At 35.7% G+C, this 16,906-nt stretch overlaps 3 protein-coding genes across 6 annotated transcripts; 1 reads left to right on the forward strand and 2 right to left on the reverse strand.

Moving 5' to 3' along the window:
- The first annotated feature begins 2,981 nt into the window (after window positions 1–2,981).
- On the forward strand, window positions 2,982–4,298 carry LOC110731429 (galactinol synthase 10-like). The gene is made up of 2 exons (XM_021911292.1): window positions 2,982–3,568; window positions 3,966–4,298. Exons 1-2 carry the CDS (start codon window positions 3,203–3,205, stop codon window positions 4,167–4,169), a joined length of 570 nt encoding a protein of 189 aa, XP_021766984.1. The 5' UTR covers window positions 2,982–3,202; the 3' UTR covers window positions 4,170–4,298.
- A 137-nt stretch (window positions 4,299–4,435) lies between these two features.
- On the reverse strand, window positions 4,436–9,213 carry LOC110731419. The gene is made up of 2 exons (XM_021911285.1): window positions 7,085–9,213; window positions 4,436–4,924 (listed from the first exon to the last, which is right to left on the reverse strand). The coding sequence occupies exons 1-2, from the start codon at window positions 8,057–8,059 to the stop codon at window positions 4,775–4,777; spliced, it is 1,125 nt and encodes a 374-aa protein (XP_021766977.1). The 5' UTR covers window positions 8,060–9,213; the 3' UTR covers window positions 4,436–4,774.
- Window positions 9,214–9,303: 90 nt separating this feature from the next.
- Window positions 9,304–16,357, reverse strand: LOC110731403 (transcription termination factor MTERF9, chloroplastic-like). Of its 4 annotated transcripts, XR_002513297.1 has the most exons (3): window positions 15,738–16,357; window positions 10,949–11,925; window positions 9,304–9,538 (listed from the first exon to the last, which is right to left on the reverse strand). XR_002513297.1 is itself a non-coding variant. In XM_021911276.1 (2 exons), the coding sequence occupies exons 1-2, from the start codon at window positions 16,021–16,023 to the stop codon at window positions 11,000–11,002; spliced, it is 1,212 nt and encodes a 403-aa protein (XP_021766968.1). In that variant the 5' UTR covers window positions 16,024–16,357; the 3' UTR covers window positions 10,660–10,999. The 4 variants fall into 4 exon arrangements, 1 of the variants encoding a protein (XP_021766968.1); XM_021911276.1 differs by lacking the exon at window positions 9,304–9,538 and having other exon boundaries at window positions 10,660–11,925; XR_002513299.1 differs by lacking the exons at window positions 9,304–9,538; window positions 10,949–11,925 and adding an exon at window positions 13,063–13,555 and having other exon boundaries at window positions 13,945–16,357.
- Between the last annotated feature and the right edge of the window lie 549 nt (window positions 16,358–16,906).

Genomic DNA, 16,906 nt, shown 5'->3' on the forward strand with positions numbered 1-16,906 from the left:
GTCAAAAAAAAAATTTAAAAAATATAAATTTTGTTGGCCATCAAGTTTCACGAGTCAAGGATTTTATTTTGAGTATTATTATTATTAATCATTTTCTAATAATTTCGTGATGGATATTATGATGGACCGGTGAGATATGATTTGTCGGTTGGACGTAGGGATTATAACTTGTCTCTACTTCGTAAAGATTTTAAGTAATACATCAATACATACATAACTAGCTAAGTGGTCATTTCTAGAACTCCTCTAATCTCCCCCCTCCATATTCTTCATCATTTTTGGCCAAATATCTCAATCATTAATGGCCTCTGAACTCGGTCTCGACTCGGTTATGTTATCAAGTAAACCGAGCATCAAACATGCATACGTGACCTTCTTGGCGGGTGCCCAAGGTGGTTACGTGAAGGGGGTGGTAGGCGTAGTGAAGGGTCTAAGGAAGGTTAAGACAGCCTATCCGTCGTTGGTAGTGGCAGTGCTTCCTGACGTACCAGAGGAGGACCGCCGGTTGTTAATAGCTCAAGGTTGTGTTATTAGGGAGGTTCGACCGCTCTACCCGCCGGAGGGCGACAAGAATCATATGGACTTCGCTCGTGCCTACTTTGTCATCAACTATTCCAAGCTCCGTGTTTGGGAGGTAATACAACTATTACCTTTGTTTCTTATTATGTGCAACAAAGAGATATTCTATGTTTTACAAATAATATCCTTTTGTTACACATAAGAAACGGAGGTAGTACAAAAGTTTATGTAACATATAATGTCTTGGATATATATTTTTTCTATGATGCACCAAAACTCTATACAGATCAATCGAAAACTTTTCTGATATTTCAATAAAATTAATTATTACTGCAAAGTAAAGAGGATCAAGATCAGTTAATTTCTTTCACACGTGAATCATGCAAACAATATATACGAATTATGTGATATGGTAAAATGGAGTCATCGATTTGTTGAGAATTATTTGTACGCTTTTTTTTTTCTTTTCAGTAAAGTAAATTATTGCTTACACGTAGTGACGGATCTTGGCCGGAAATATTTAATTTGTGCCGGTAATCACTCGTTCAAAATTAATCACTATTCACTATGTCCCAATAGTTTTTTATAAGTAAAATAAAATTATTTAAGTTCAATAACTAATTAGCCCCGGTAAAAGGTCCCCTACACGTACGAAAATTTTATAGGTCCTACAAAAGTACAAAGTCTACAAATTCATAGATATGTTGCATTATTATGTTGCACCTAGCATGCTAATGTTAGTGTCAATAATAGGAAGAAAAAAATTAGACGAGCACAAAAAAGGTAAGGTTGATTATAGATTTTTTTTTTCCCCCTTTTAATTTAACATATATGAGAAAGAAGATTATGCTTATATAAATTTTTTGCTTAGGATCAATTTCTGCTTGTATATTTTTATAACAATTTTTATTAATTATTTTCATAAAATTTGGTTTTACATTCAATGATATTTTCGAATTGATCGTGCTATTATATCTTCAGTGTGCACAATTTACATTATACTCAAGGATGAAATACAATTGAGGCTTATAGGGTTCCTCCCTAATTTTATTGTATTTTGAGTTACGTATGTAGTATTAGATATAAAGATTTTATTGGCTTAAACATGAATACAAAATGTGGTGTCACAATAATTAAAGGCCCCGTTCACTTCACCTTATTTTTGCTAAACTGAAATTATTTAACCTGAACTTAAATTATTTTTGCTGAACTTAAATTACTTTTACTGAATTGAAATTAATTTTACTAAACTGAAATTATTTTTGTTGAACTGAAATTATATTTACTGAATTTCTATTATATTACTTCTTTAAGTTAACTGATTTTTACTAAGCTGAAATTATTCTTGCTAAACTGAGATTATTTTTAATGAACTGAAATTAATTTACTGAATTGAAATTATTTTTACTGAATATTATTTTTTTAAGGTGAAGTGAACAGGGCCCAAGCTGTTATATTTTTTAGTAGAAATTTAAGGTTTAGACCGTACTTTTTTTTATTCAAAATCCGTCACTAGACTTTTATTAGTATATATATGTACATGTAGCACCAAGTTGTACTGAATTGAATATACTTCCTCCGTTAATGGTTATTTGCAACAATTGTACCTTTCGCGAAGGCCAATGCAAAACTTTAAGGCATGATTATTGAAAAATAAGGGCACTAGGTTAAGAATTAATCCTACCTTGAAAAAAAAAAAAAAGCATATCACCACCCAAACCCAGAATTACTAAACCACCGACAACCACCACGAAACACAGAACACACAACCGAAAACCACTTAAACCCAGAACACACCACCGAAAACCACTGAAACCCACAACAACCACCGAAAACCACCACGAAACACAGAACCATCGGAAACCACCACCACCCAGAAGAACCACGAAACCCAGAACCATCACCAACCATAACCACGAAACCCAGAACCACACCACAAAACCAAATAAGCCACCACCACGTAACCACCCATGCCACCCCCACAAAATTAAACCAAACCCACGACTACCCATGAAACCAGACCCACCCACCACGAAGACCCATCCCCACGAAACCGAATCAGATCTGAAACCCCTAAAACCACCCCCACGAACCAGACGAACCCAAATCCACAAACCCAAACCCACGAACCAGACGAACCCAAACCCACAAAAACCCACATATTTGGAAGAAGATGAAGAAATTTGATGATGAAGGGAGATTTACCTAGAACAACCACCACCACCACCACCACCACACGCCACAGAGCCACCACCACACGCCACCCAGAACCCACGAACCGCACAAATCACCGAAAGTCACGAAATGAACCGCCGAAATCCACTGAAATTCACGAGATGAGAGATGAGATATAAAAGATGAAGAAGGAAGAAGATGAGAGATGATGATGAAGATAGGAAGAAGATGAAGATCGAAGAAGATGAGAGATGATGATGAAATGAGAGATGAAGATGGAGGAGAGAGATGGTGGGGAGATGAAATGAGGGATTGATCTGATTTTTTTTGGGGAAAAAGCTTAGATAATTAAGTTAGATTAGGGTTATATTAATTTGTAATTATGTGTAGTGTTATGTGCTAATAATTTTTAAGTGAGGGTATTTTGGTCATTTTGACAGAAAAATGTTACTAACATAGGAAAGAAATAAGTTTGTTGTAAATAATAGTTAGCACCCTTTTTTGGTAAATGTTGCAAATAACCATTAACAGAGGTAGTATTTGTTATATGCAGTTTGTGGAGTATGAGAAGATGATATTCATAGATGCAGTGCAAGTAAATGAGAACATTGACCACTTGTTTGATCTACCAAATGGGTATTTCTATTCAGTTTTGGACTGTTTTTGTGACCCTTCTTGGGGAATGACCCCTCAATTTAAGATTGGTTATTGCCAGCACTCTCCGGAGAAGGTTGAGTGGCCGACCTCCGAGCTCGGACCACCTCCTCCCCTCTACTTCAACTCCGGCTTCTTCGTCTTTGAGCCTAATGTTCTCACTTACCTTGACATGCTTAATACATTCCAAGAGACTCCTCCCACTTGCTTTGCTGAGCAGGTATTATTAGCAAAATAATTGTGTTATTTTCATAAACCTAGTTTTTACTTTTTAGGCCCAACCAATGTCCCGAGTTACTGCATTTTTCCATGATAAAAATCTTTATTATATTTAATTATTATTAAATAGCATGGCTTAGTGGCTAACACCTTAGAATTTAAACTAAAGGTTGTGGGATCAAATCTTGTAAGAACCATATTTTTAAACATGGATTGAAAATTGGATTAAACAATATTAATTAGGCACAAATCAAATTCACTACTTTTTATTGTACTAGATTCAACAATTTTTGTCTGTGATTAAAAATATATGTTCCTTGAATCTTTAAACAAGCTCAATGATAATTTGGAATGGAAAATTATTATATGATCTAGGACTTCTTGAACATATACTTCAGGGACAAGTTCAAACCACTACCAAAAGAGTACAACATGGTGATGCCCATGTTGTGGTGGCATCCAGACAAGGTGGAGTTGAGCAAGGTGAAGGTGATGCACTATTGCGCAACTGGGTCGAAGCCATGGAGGTACACCGGGAAGGAAGTAAACATGGACAGAGAAGACGTAAAAATGCTGGTGAACAAATGGTGGGATATGTATAATGACCCTTCTTTGGACTACGTCAATTATTCCTCAGCTCAATTTCTCACTGAACCTATTGTTAATTATCCTATCAAGACGTTTGTCTAAGGTCATTTCCTAGTGTTTTAGTCAGTAACTCACAAGGCAAAGATCCAAAAAGTAGGCATACAACGAGGTATAAACTATATATCATGTTAAGCTACAAAAGTATGTACTCTGTATGCTAAATACACAATATCAAAGATCAATCTTAAATACCGTATCTAGTTTAATTACAAGTATATTATATGAAGTATAAATTAATTACGGGAAGATTTGATAACGTGATGTGGACTAGAAAATTGGTAGTTAAAGACACACTAAATATGCATGAGAACAAGTCAGAGTTTCAAAAACATTCAAACAAGAATTGAATGTCAATCACCAGCATTTCACCAAAAATCAAAGCTCAAAAACATCATTTAGCTATTGTAAAGACAATCTCCAGTACCTGTACCAGACATGGGATCTATGTCTAAGACGATGATTCACAAGCATGTACGAAGTTTGAGCATGCCGGCCATCCAACGATGCTTTGCTACTACTAAGTTGGAGGCTTAAGATTAGATGTCAGCTATATGCAATTTCAACCAATATACTGAGAAACTATCAATGAGAACATACAATACTCCAGCAAATGAAAAGTTAGCACAATGCTCCAGTTCCAACAGCTGCCAGTAACATGTCTTCTGCCTGTCAAAGGACCATGTTTGGAACACCTCCGCACACCTGCAAGCTGCAATGCACATTCGTTTCAACATAAAAATCAGCTAGAAATAGATTGAATTTGGCGAACATATGAACCAAAGATTCAGAAGCGCAGAAGTTTCTTGTGAAATTAAGTAGTTGCACATTAGATAATGGATATAGACTCAAATATCATCCCTTGGGGAATCAAAGCCTTCTGAATACAAGAACTCTGACCCCCTCAACCTCAAGTACATTAAAGTAAAATAATTCTACTCCGTATTTATGTTATCAATTGTTTTTTGACTGCATTAAATTAGACCAAAATCAATACAGTTTCATAGATCTGACAATAATATTTTAGATTATATAATCTGGCTCATAGTTTACTCCAGAAGCTGAGCTCAGATACAGTGTTTAATACGGTTGACAGAAATACTTCAAAAAATAAACTTCCTTCACAGAACAAAGTGATAAATCCCCCTTTTTTTTTTTTTTTTTATAATCAACATGATGATTTACGCATGTACTTAAATTTAACACTAATTCACCAAATTTATTACATAATCTCACAAAAATAAGTAAAATGTCACTTTTGATTCAATTAATATTTATTAGCACTGCCATGAGTGATGTCAAAAAAAGGATCACCAAGATGCATGAGTGATGTCAAACAATTGTATGTAATTCTCTAAATAAAACAAATTCATGCTCAAAGCTGACTTCATAAGAGAAGGAAGCAAACACAAGCATAATTGCTAAAGGAGGTAATAATCCTTTTTGTTCAAACTCCAATCATTTTATTAATCACAAGGCTCAATTACACTAAACTAACCCATATAAAATTGTTAATCTGAAAAATACAACTTCAACAGCACGTGATACTAGAACCTTTTTTTTTTCCTGAAAATTTGTTGCTCACCAGAAACGATAAATTCCAGAATATCATACAGGAAGCTAAAATATTGACCTATTGCAATTTATAGGTTCTTATATGGGGTTGAATACTATATCAAAAGATACATGGAATGCATATAGCCATCAATACTGAAGCTACTTAAGACTCTGTGCACCATTAACACATCCTCTTAATAGAAACAATTAAATCAGGATGTGACATATACAGGAAAAGCCAAAAAGCTTAATTTGATAAATCAAACTAGTTGCATAACCCAATGGTAAAAAAAATCACTGGTGGCTTATTCTGACAAGCTTTCCCTCTATGCAATGGTGAAGGCAGAAGTAACATCATGGCGAAGGTTTCTAATGGAAAGATAAATATATCTAGATCAAGGGAGGAAGCAAAAGCTTTACAGTTAAACGCATTTGCATGCACCTAAATCATCATTTATTTAAACATTTTAACCAAGGTGTTGAAACTCCCTTACAATCGTAAGAGGATCAGTTTTCACAATAGAGTCACTTGGAATTAACACTGTTCACAAGAAGAGCGGCAGGTAGCAGGACTGTATAGTATCTTTCGGGAACTATAGTAAATTTTCAAGCCTTCAAAAGCTTATATAGACTGAGCTACTGGCCAACTGCTACCAATTAAAGATAATATACACAGGAAGGTGGTTACAAAATCATTTAGTTAAAGAAAAGACCAAAACATCAACCTGTCATGTTCTAGTTTTATTTAAGCTAATCAATGATAACAAGATTACAGGAAATCAAAGGTAAGTCCAACCACTAGAGATATAGAGAATGAATGGGAATGGTAAATGCTTCATAGGTTGATAATAACAACTAACTGTCTTTAGTTCTAATATGAAGTAGTAGGTAAGTAAATACTGAAATTTCAACTTATGGTAAAACATGCTTCTATGTTAGTAAGGAAAAGAGTTACTCATCCCTGTATCAACTATAAATAATTTACAGCAACTTCCCTAAGACTGTCAACAAACCATAGTAACCATCTTCAATGACATTCTAGCAAATGTAACATTGATCAAGAAATCAGAGGTCCACATAAAAAAAGGACATGTATGTGACACACAGAACATAATGAACCACAAACCTTATAATAAAGATCTCGGGGTCTACCTATCCCTTCCCCCTTTTATGAAATACATACAAGTTTATTTCTACTCATTGTTAAGAAACAAACTATGTCTTGCAATCAAACCTACCAAACTACAAGGAAATGATATAGACAATATTAACAGACGTTTTAATGGAAATTCTAAAGTTTAAAGACACCCGATACCTTATGCGCTGACTTGCAGCTAGCAGCATTGGACCTTGACCTCATCTTTAAGGTTTGGCCTTTTACAATGAGCGATTCAACTGTAGAGCCTGTCAGCTGAGCATAAACTCCATGGACTTCCTCAAAAGGCAAAACAAACTTTTTCAAGAAGTGAGCCTCAGTCAAGACAGAAGCACCAGAAAGACGGTAATGTTTTTTTATCAGCCTTTTCTCCTTCAAAACCTGTAAGACTCTGTGTCTTGGCAATAACCTCTTCTCTATGCTACAAGAGAATAACGACTGAAAAGCTGGGCAAGCCGGTTTATAACCCAGCTGGTTTATCAGAAAATCCAATTTTTCCTTAATTATTTCCTTTTTTAATGTCAAGCACAAAGGATGTCGCCTGATCAAATCCTTGACATTAGATTGGGTCCATCCAAAGCTCCTAAAAATTTCACATTTATCGTCAATATTCTTATCACTACAAATAGCAACAGATTGTATTCCATAAAAAAACATCTTAGAATCTCGAGGAATCCCCAACTTTTTTTCAACCCTAATCAAGTTTTTTCGAAACAAGTCTGTCTTCATACTGAAAACACCAGGCTGATGAATAATGTATTTCTGGATTTTTTTACCAGAAATTCCACAATAACTTTGCAACAACTCAGCATTGGGAATCAAATAATAAGACGCTTTGTCAAATTGAATCCAACCCGATCGTTTCATGACTCGAACAACATTCTGATCACTACCCAGAATAGTCCTAAAAGCATCTATTGCAGGACCCAAACGTTGGCGCAACATTGAAGGATTCCATACAACAGTTTCAACAAGATCGGACCCAAATAAACCGATATCATTAAGAAGCTTAATTTTGGGTTTTAGGGTTTTACTAACCCTAGAAACTAAAATCAGGGGTTCATGACATACAATTATCCTAATATCAGATTGCTGAACCAATTTGCGTAAAGAATTGAACAACAGAATTAGCATTTTTTACCCAATTCGCTTGTCCACTTTCCCGCCGACTTGCTAGTGTAGCGGAAGTAGAGAGAGATTGGTCGTTGGAAAAACCCAGTTTATCAACCAAGAAATTCGCAAATGAAGAAGACGAAGAAGAAGTATTACCTTCATTTGATGAAGAAGATGTTGAAATGCGTCGAAAACCATGCAGGAAGAAGTAGTTGTAGAGGCATCGGAAGCCATTGACACTGCCATTGGACATAAAGTTGTACCAAATTTTCATCTTTTTGTTTTTCGAGCATTTCGTAAGAAATATTACATGGAACTTGTTTTTTTCTTGTAAAGTTAACATTTTAACCGCTACTTGGGTGAGCAAACCGGGTATCCGATCAAAACTTTAGGACTCATATCCGTAATTGGTTGAGACCGGGTCTTACAATTAGGAGTCTGAAATTGAAACCGGTTCAACCGGTCCTAATATTATCTACTATAGTTTCAGTTTCGAGTATCATTGGAACTGGATTTGGAAAATTATATAGAGTATTTTACTTAAATCTTACAAGTTCAATAATAATCTGGTTGATGGAAAATTATATGATCCAGGACTTCTTGAACAAATACTTCAAGGACAAGTTCAAGGCACTACCAAAAGAGTACAACATGGTAATGCCCATGTGATTGGCATCCAAATTATATGGTGGTGCACTAATGCGCGGCAGGGTCGAAGGCATGAAGGTACACTGGGAAGGTAGAAAACATGGACAGAGAAGACGTAATAATGCTGGTGAACAAATGGTGGGATATCTATAATGACCCTTCTTTGGACTACATCAATTACTCACCTCATCATCAACCTCTCAATGAAGCTGCTGCTGATTATCCAATAAAGACATTTAATCTTTGATTGATTGAATAGTTAATCATTGCTTTGCTTTACAAAGATGAAGTATACACTGTATCATGCCAAGCTATAAATTATGTACCTGAATGTTGAATACACAATATCCAAGATCAATCTTAAATATAAAGTATAGATTGATTACAAGTATATTATATCAAAATAAATTTCAATTACTTGAAGATTAGAACAAGTGATGTGGGCTAGAAATTTCGAAAATAAAGATACACTAAATATGCCTGATTCAAATACAATCTTAAACGAGAATTGAATGTTAATCACCAGCACTTCATATAAAACTAAAGCTCAATAACATCATAAAGCTATTGTTATGTCAATCTCCTATGTATGGGACGATAATTCACAAGCATCTATGAAGTTTGAACATGCTGGCCATCCAACAACGCTTTGCTACTAACTTGGTTGCTTAATATTTACAAGTCAGCTATTTGCAAATTCAACCAATACAGACAGAAACTATCAGTGGGAGCATACAATAATACTTCAGCAGAGAATAAAAAAGTAAAGTTGCACAATGCTCCAGTTCCAACAGCTGCTAGTTAGACTTCTGTCAGTCAAAGGACCATCTTCAGGGGAACAACTCAGCACATCTGCAATGCACATTCATTTCAACAAGGAAATGAACACGAAATAGCTTGTACTTGACTAAGACTTTTCAGAGGTTCTGGAGACCATATGAACCAAAGATTCAGAGTGCAAAAGGTTCTTGTGAAAATTAAGTAGTTGTACAATAGTAATGGATAAAGACTCAAAATCATCCCTGGGGAATCAAGATCTTTGAGCCTATTGTATACAAGAACTTTGACAAAAGAAAGCTACTCCAAATACATAACTGCAAAATAATCCTACTCGTAAGACCTTGTATTACTTAGAGTACAGTATTACTCATAAGAGAAGGAAGCAAACACGAGCATAAAGGAGGGAAACAATCCCTTACGTTCAAACTCCAACAATTTTATTAAACACAAGGCTTAATTACACTAAACTAACCCACACAAAATTGTTACTCTGAAAAAATAATACTACCACAGCACCTAAGGAACTGGAACTCTGCTGCAGGTGATATCGAATATAATCCTCGGCAGAAACAATAAATTCCAGAACACCATACAGGAAGCTATAATATTGATTTTCTGCAATTTATAGGGCTTTTGTGGGGTTAAATACTACTTATATATCAGAAGATACATGCAAAGACGTATAGGCATCAATACTAAAGCTAGCTTAAAACTGCACCATTATTAATGCATCGTCACATCCTCTTTAAAAGACAAGTTTTTCAGAAAGGTATAAACAGGTAAAGTATATTTTGATATCGCATAACCAAATGGTTAAAAACATCACTGGTGGTTTATTCTGACCAGCTTTCCCTCAATGCCATGATGAAGGCAGAAGTAACATCATGGTGAAGGTTTCTACTGAAAGATAAATATAATCTAGATCACGGGAGGAAGCAAAAGCTTTACAGTTGGATGCAGTTGCATGCACCTATTAATAATTAGCATGCACCTATTAACACCGAGTAATATCTAGATCAAGGTGTTGAATCTCCCTCACAATCGTAAGAGAATCAATTTTCACAATAGTCACTTGGGAATTAATATTGTTCCCAAGAGATGTTTTAGCAAGGAAATGAGTTACACATCCCTGTATCAACTATTCATAATTAGCGACAACTTTTCCTTAGAAACTGTCGTCGCAGTCAACAAAGTATAATAACCATCTTCAATAAATTCTAGCAATGTAATCAAGAAATCAGAGATTCACATAAAGACATGTATGTGAAACACCAAACACAATGAATCCCAAACATTTTAGTAAAGATCCAGGTATCTACCCCCCACCCCTTTTTTAAACAACTGAAATACATACAACTTCATTTCGACTCATAGTTAAGCAGTAAAGTAATGTCTTGCAGTCAAACATTCCCACTACAAGAATATGATATTGACAATGTTGATGTTTTGATGAAAATTTTAAAGTTTAAAATCACCTAATACCTTATGCACTGACTTTCATCTAGCAGCATTAGAACGAACTCAATGACATCTTCAGATTTGGCCTTTTGCTCTTCCTGCAACGAGCGATTTGACTGTGGAGCCTGTAAGCTGAGCATAAACTTCATGGATTTCCTCAAAAGGCAAAATAAACTTTTTCAAGAAGTTAGCCTCAGTGAAGACGGAGGCACTAGAAAGAAGGTAATGCTCTTTTATCAGCCCTTTCTCCTTCAAAGCCTCTAAGACTCGGTGTCTAGGCAATAACCTCTTCTCTATGCTATAAATGAAAAACGAAGGGTGGGATGCTAGGTGATCCGGCTTATAACCCAGCTGGTTTATCAGAAAATCCAATCTATCCTTAATTCTTTCCTCGTTTGCTGTCAAGCACAAAGGATTTCGCCTGATCAATTCCATGACATCAGACTGAGTCCATCCAAAGCTCTTAAATATCTGACATTTATCGTAGACATTCTTATCACTAAATACAGCAACACATTCTATTCCATAAACAAACATCCCAGAGTTTCGAGGAATCCCTAACTTTTCTTCAACCCTAATCAAGAAGTTTTTAAAAGAACTGGTCTTTACACAGTAAGTTTTAGGATCGTGAATAATACGTTTCTGGAGTTTGTCACCAGAAATCCCACAATAACTTTGCAACAATTCAACATTGGGAATCAAATAATTAGCAGCATCATAAAATTCAACCCGATACCATCGATTCATGACCCCATACCATCGTTTCATGACCCGAGCAACATTCTCATCACTACTCAGAACAGTCCTAAAAGCATGAATTGCAGGACCCAAATTTCGGCGCAATACTAACGGATTTCTAACAACAACTTGAACAAGATCAGATCCAGATAAACCCAGATCATTAAGAAGCTTAATTTTGGGTTTTAGGGTTTGGCTAACCTTAGATAGTAAAATCCGGGGTTCATCAGATACAATTTTCCTAATATCAGATTGCTGAAAACCAATTTGCTTAAGGAATTGAATAACAGATTCAGCCTTTTCAACCCACTTGATCGCCCCTCCAATTCCCCGGCGACTAGCGAGTGTAGCGGAAGTAGAGAGAGATTGGTGGTTGGAGAAACCCAGTTTATCAACCAAGAAATTCGCAAATGAAGAAGAAGTATTACCTTCCTTTGATGAAGATGTTGAAATGCGTCGAAAACCAGGCAGGAAGAAGTAGTTGTAGAGGCACCGGCAGCCATTGGAGCTAAACCCAAATTTCATCATTTTCTTTAACTTTTATTTTTTTTTTTTTTTTTTTTTGAAGGGAACATTTTGTTGAACTTAAAATTGTTTTAACTTCAAAGTGAAGAAATTTGAAATGCAGAATACTCGTGGGGTGATTCATACTTGTAATACCTTAGCGCTTCGGCGCTTCCCTATTATTTCCTCCGTTCCATAAATATTGCATTAGGGTGACAGACTGATGAACGTGAATTTTAAGTAAAAGAGAGAGGAATAACCGAATAAATATAGAGAGACTGTAATGAGACAAGAAAGAGAGAAAACATATACAAATGCAGGAATATTGTAATATTTGTGAAACTTTCTAAAATAGTAATTGTTGCATCACCTTATAGCTTATGCTAAGATTATGAATACCACTGTGTCGGGATGTGACAAACGGCAAAATTGATATTCATGTGCAATTAGGTCTTTGTACGAGTATTATTTTGTGTTTTATTTTAATTAACATTTTAGCCTTTACAATCTAGAAACATATTCATTTCAAGATTATTCTACTCGTATGTCATAACAATATCTTACAAAATATTTCGAAAATAAACACATAAGACGAAATTACAAATAGTGTTCTTTAACGGACAAAGTTTACAAAAAATTGACCCAAGTCAAATAGTTACTCCGTTCAAATAAAAATATGGAGGCAATACAACTTAGGTGTAGTCATTAAAAAAAGTGCATTTTTAAAACTTTTCTTTTTTAAATGGAATGAGGAGGTGATTTACTAAATAAGGAGTAATACTATAATAGTCATTTGATACTTACAATCTTCCCTTAAAAAGTTAAAATATCTAAATTCTCAATACAAGCATTAAATACCCATAAACTAATAGTATCGTTTCTGAACTGCTTCTGGATAATATTAAAACTTTATCTCATGATAATATAATGGAACTAAGAAAATAAAGTTCTTTATTTTTATTTGTTATTCTTGTTGTCTTGAATTTCATATTCCAAACAATACTTGCGCTTGAATGCGCGACTAATACAACATTACAAGACGATGCACAAACAAGACAACTTTACAATTGCATAAGCATAACTATTCCTTTTTTCCGATGGTAAGCTAATCAGATTTAGACCTCGGCCATCTTTAGATTGAGTTGGATTCATCTGTGAGGCATAACTAAGGTGAGAACTGTCACTATTTTCTGCATCAGCATTTACATCTTTTTTGTAGTCTCCACTTCCTGTTCTGACTGTCAATTCCTTTTCCTCGTGAAGTGGCATTTTATAGTGATGCAGACAGTGCAAGTGCATCTTGATATGTGCTTCTTCTTTCCTTTGGGTGGTTGAATACAAACTATGCATGAATAAACCCAGGAGGGTGCCTAGGTGATAGCTGCAAGCCTGCAACAGATGAAGTGCCTGAAGTAACTAGAGCATGAAGCCAGAAGATTCCTATTTCAGTGTCATTCTACTAGCCAAAATTGATTTTTCTCTGATTTCAGTACTCGAAAACATTGCACAAAACAGGCCAATATCCATCTATAGGGGAGAAAAAATAAATCTTTCACACAAAAATATCAGATAAAGAAAATAACCAAACAAGATAGAATAAGGAAGCAGATGCAGGCAGGAGATGATGTGCAAGCAAACTCAGTCATCCAATAACTTGTTAGGGTTTATTTCAAAGAACCTTTTTTACAAGCAAAGGCTCAAAACCAAGATGATCTTTCACAAATTAGCCTGCTAACATATATACAGAATAGAAACTAAGAACAAATAGGAGTTCATACCCTTGCTCAGATGTCGAAGGTTTCCATGTTCTCTGGGGCCTAATTTCATTGGAGCCCCAAAAATGCTTGATGATTGGGTAGAGTGTGCAGACAGCAGAGCGAAACAAGCACGACAATTGTTAGCTATTAGATCTCTCAACTTATCGAATATTGCAAACCTGAATATTTGTCCCAAACCGGTTGCTGGTTGATTGCCCCAATAATCCAGTGAATAGACATATCCCATGTGTGAAGGCTACGTAGAATGGAGACTAATTTACTGGAGTCAGAGACTTAGAGTAGACTAAAATTCTAAGAAACCCTATTCCTCGGCTCCAATTTAGAGCTTCGATGCAGGCATTTGCCTCAGCTTCCTAGACACTGTTAGAAATACTAAAAGTACCCAAGCATCATGCTCAATTCTCGTGCTGTAGTCTGCAGTCCACTTTGCACCACTCCTGTTTGTGCCTATTTTCCCATGAGCTATCAAGCCTATTATGCAATCTTTTTGTTCCGTAGAGATCCCAAACATTACCTTTTTTCTTAATGCTTGTGTGTTGCCATATTTTTGGGGCAAATGATACAAACTTCTTCATTATTTATAAAAATGTGTAAATTATCACAAAAATTTAACAGAAAGGGACATGTATTGACGCCATTAGTTGAAAATAGGCTAATTAAACCTTCCCAACTAAAAATGTCTAACAATAAGTTAATAGCAACCGTACGAGTTTGTTTCCAACATACATAATTAATGACTGTAACACGGACAAGGAAATGATACTGAGAGAATATTGATAGATGTTATGTGAAAAAAAAAAAAAATCTAAAATTTAACCAGGCCTAATACCTTATGGCACTGATTTGCATCTAGCAGCATTAGAACGAACTCGATGACATCTTCAGAATTCAGATGTGGCCTTTTACTCTTCCTGCACCGAGTGATTCAACTGTGGAGCCTGTAAGCTGAGCATAAACTTCATGGATTTCCTCAAAAGGAAAAATAAACTTTTTCAAAAAGTTAGCCTCAGTCAAGATGGAGGCACTAGAAAGAAGGTGATGCTCTTTTATCAGCCCTTTCTCCTTCAAAACCTGTAAGACTTGGTGTCTTGGCAATAACCTCTTCTCTATGCTGTAAGTGAAAAACGACGCCTGGAATGCTAGGTAATCTGGCTTATAACCCAGCTGGTTTATCAGAAAATCCAATTTTTCCTTGAGCTTTTCCTCTGTTGATGTCAAGCACAAAGGATTTCGCCTGATCAATTCCATGACATCAGATTGAGTCCATCCAAAGCTCTTAAAAATTTCACATTTATCGTCGATACTCTGATCACTTAATTGAGCAACACATTTTATTCCATAAAATAACATGACAGAATTTGGAGGTATTCCCAACTTATTTTCAACCCTAGTCAAGATTTTTCGAAACAAATCTGTCGTCATACAGTACAAACTAGGGTGCCGAATAATGTGTTTCTGAATTTTTTCACCAGAAATTCCACTATAACTTTGCAACAACTCAACATTCGGAATCAAATTATTAGCAGCTTTGCTAAATTGAATCCAATGCGAATTATTTATCGCCCGAACAACATTCTCATCACTACCCAGAACAGTCCTAAAAGCATGAATTGCAGGACCTAAACGTTGGCGCAATATTACAGGATGTCTAACAACAGCTTGAACAAGATCAGACCCAGATAAACCCAGATCATTAAGAAGCTTAATTTTGGGTTTTAGGGTTTGGCTAACCCTAGAAAGTAAAATCCGGGGTTCATCAGATACAATTTTCCTAATATCAGATTGCTGAAAACCAATTTGCTTAAGAAAATGAATAACAGATTCAGCCTTTTCAACCCAATCAATAGCCAGCTTCGCCCCACTAACTCTCCGGCGACTAGCGAGTGTAGCGGAAGTAGAGAGAGATTGGTGGTTGGAAAACCCCAGATTTTCAACCAAGAAATTCGCAAATGAAGAAGATGAAGAAGAAGTATTACCTCCATTTGATGAAGAAGATGTTGAAATGCGTCGAAAACCAGGCAGGAAGAAGTAGTTGTAGAGGCATCGGAAGCCATTGGAGCTAAACCCAAATTTCAACATTTCGTTTTCAAAATGAAGTCATATGGAATGCTGAATAATGAATACTCATGGGGTAATTCTTACATGGTGCTAGCACAAAGATTTTTACTCCTAAATTGAAATGTTTGACTTTCTCTTACTCCGTACTAACTAATAATGACTAATAATGTATAAAAAAAAAAAAACAAAATTTATCATCATGAAATATATTTTCAAATAATATTAACATAAAGTTTCATAATATTAACTTTCTTTAAAAAAAAAAAAAAAATCGAATTTTTCACCAAAAATCACTGAGTTAATGCGTAATTCACTATATACCACTGAGTTTAACATAAATGTCACAACATGCCATTCCGCGAACTCATTTAGTCATTAACGTTAATTGTGCCACGTGGCAGCTTGTAATTGGTTTTAATTAATATTATTTATTTAATTAATTAAATTTAGAAAAATTATTTTAAAAAATAAATAAAAATTAAACACCACCAATACAAGCCACCGCCACCCCTGCCGGCGACAATCCCGTTCGTTCCTAGCCACTTCCCAGATGGCCAGCGACTGCCCTCTTCTCCCGCCGGCGACAACCCTGACCCGAGCCAGCACCTTATCCGAAAACCAAAGAGAAAGGGAAGCTGAAGAGAGAAACGGACAGAGAAGAGGGTTTTCGTGAGAGATGTGCGCACGGCGGTTTAGGGGAAGGGGAGGAGCGTCGACGGGGGGCTTGGTCGGATTCCGGCTGGATAATTTGTCTTCTAGGTATCTTAATCGTTCTCCTTTCTCTCAAAGTTTTCATTGATGTGGGTGTTGATTTGGGTTGTAAATTGCTGAAGTTGGGTGGCGAAAAGGCGTAATTATTGGTGATTTTGATGCGGGAGGGAGGGGAGTTTGTGGTTCAGTGGAA

This window comes from Chenopodium quinoa, unplaced genomic scaffold, assembly GCF_001683475.1.
Source record: "Chenopodium quinoa cultivar QQ74 unplaced genomic scaffold, ASM168347v1, whole genome shotgun sequence".
Lineage (NCBI taxonomy): Eukaryota > Viridiplantae > Streptophyta > Magnoliopsida > Caryophyllales > Amaranthaceae > Chenopodium > Chenopodium quinoa.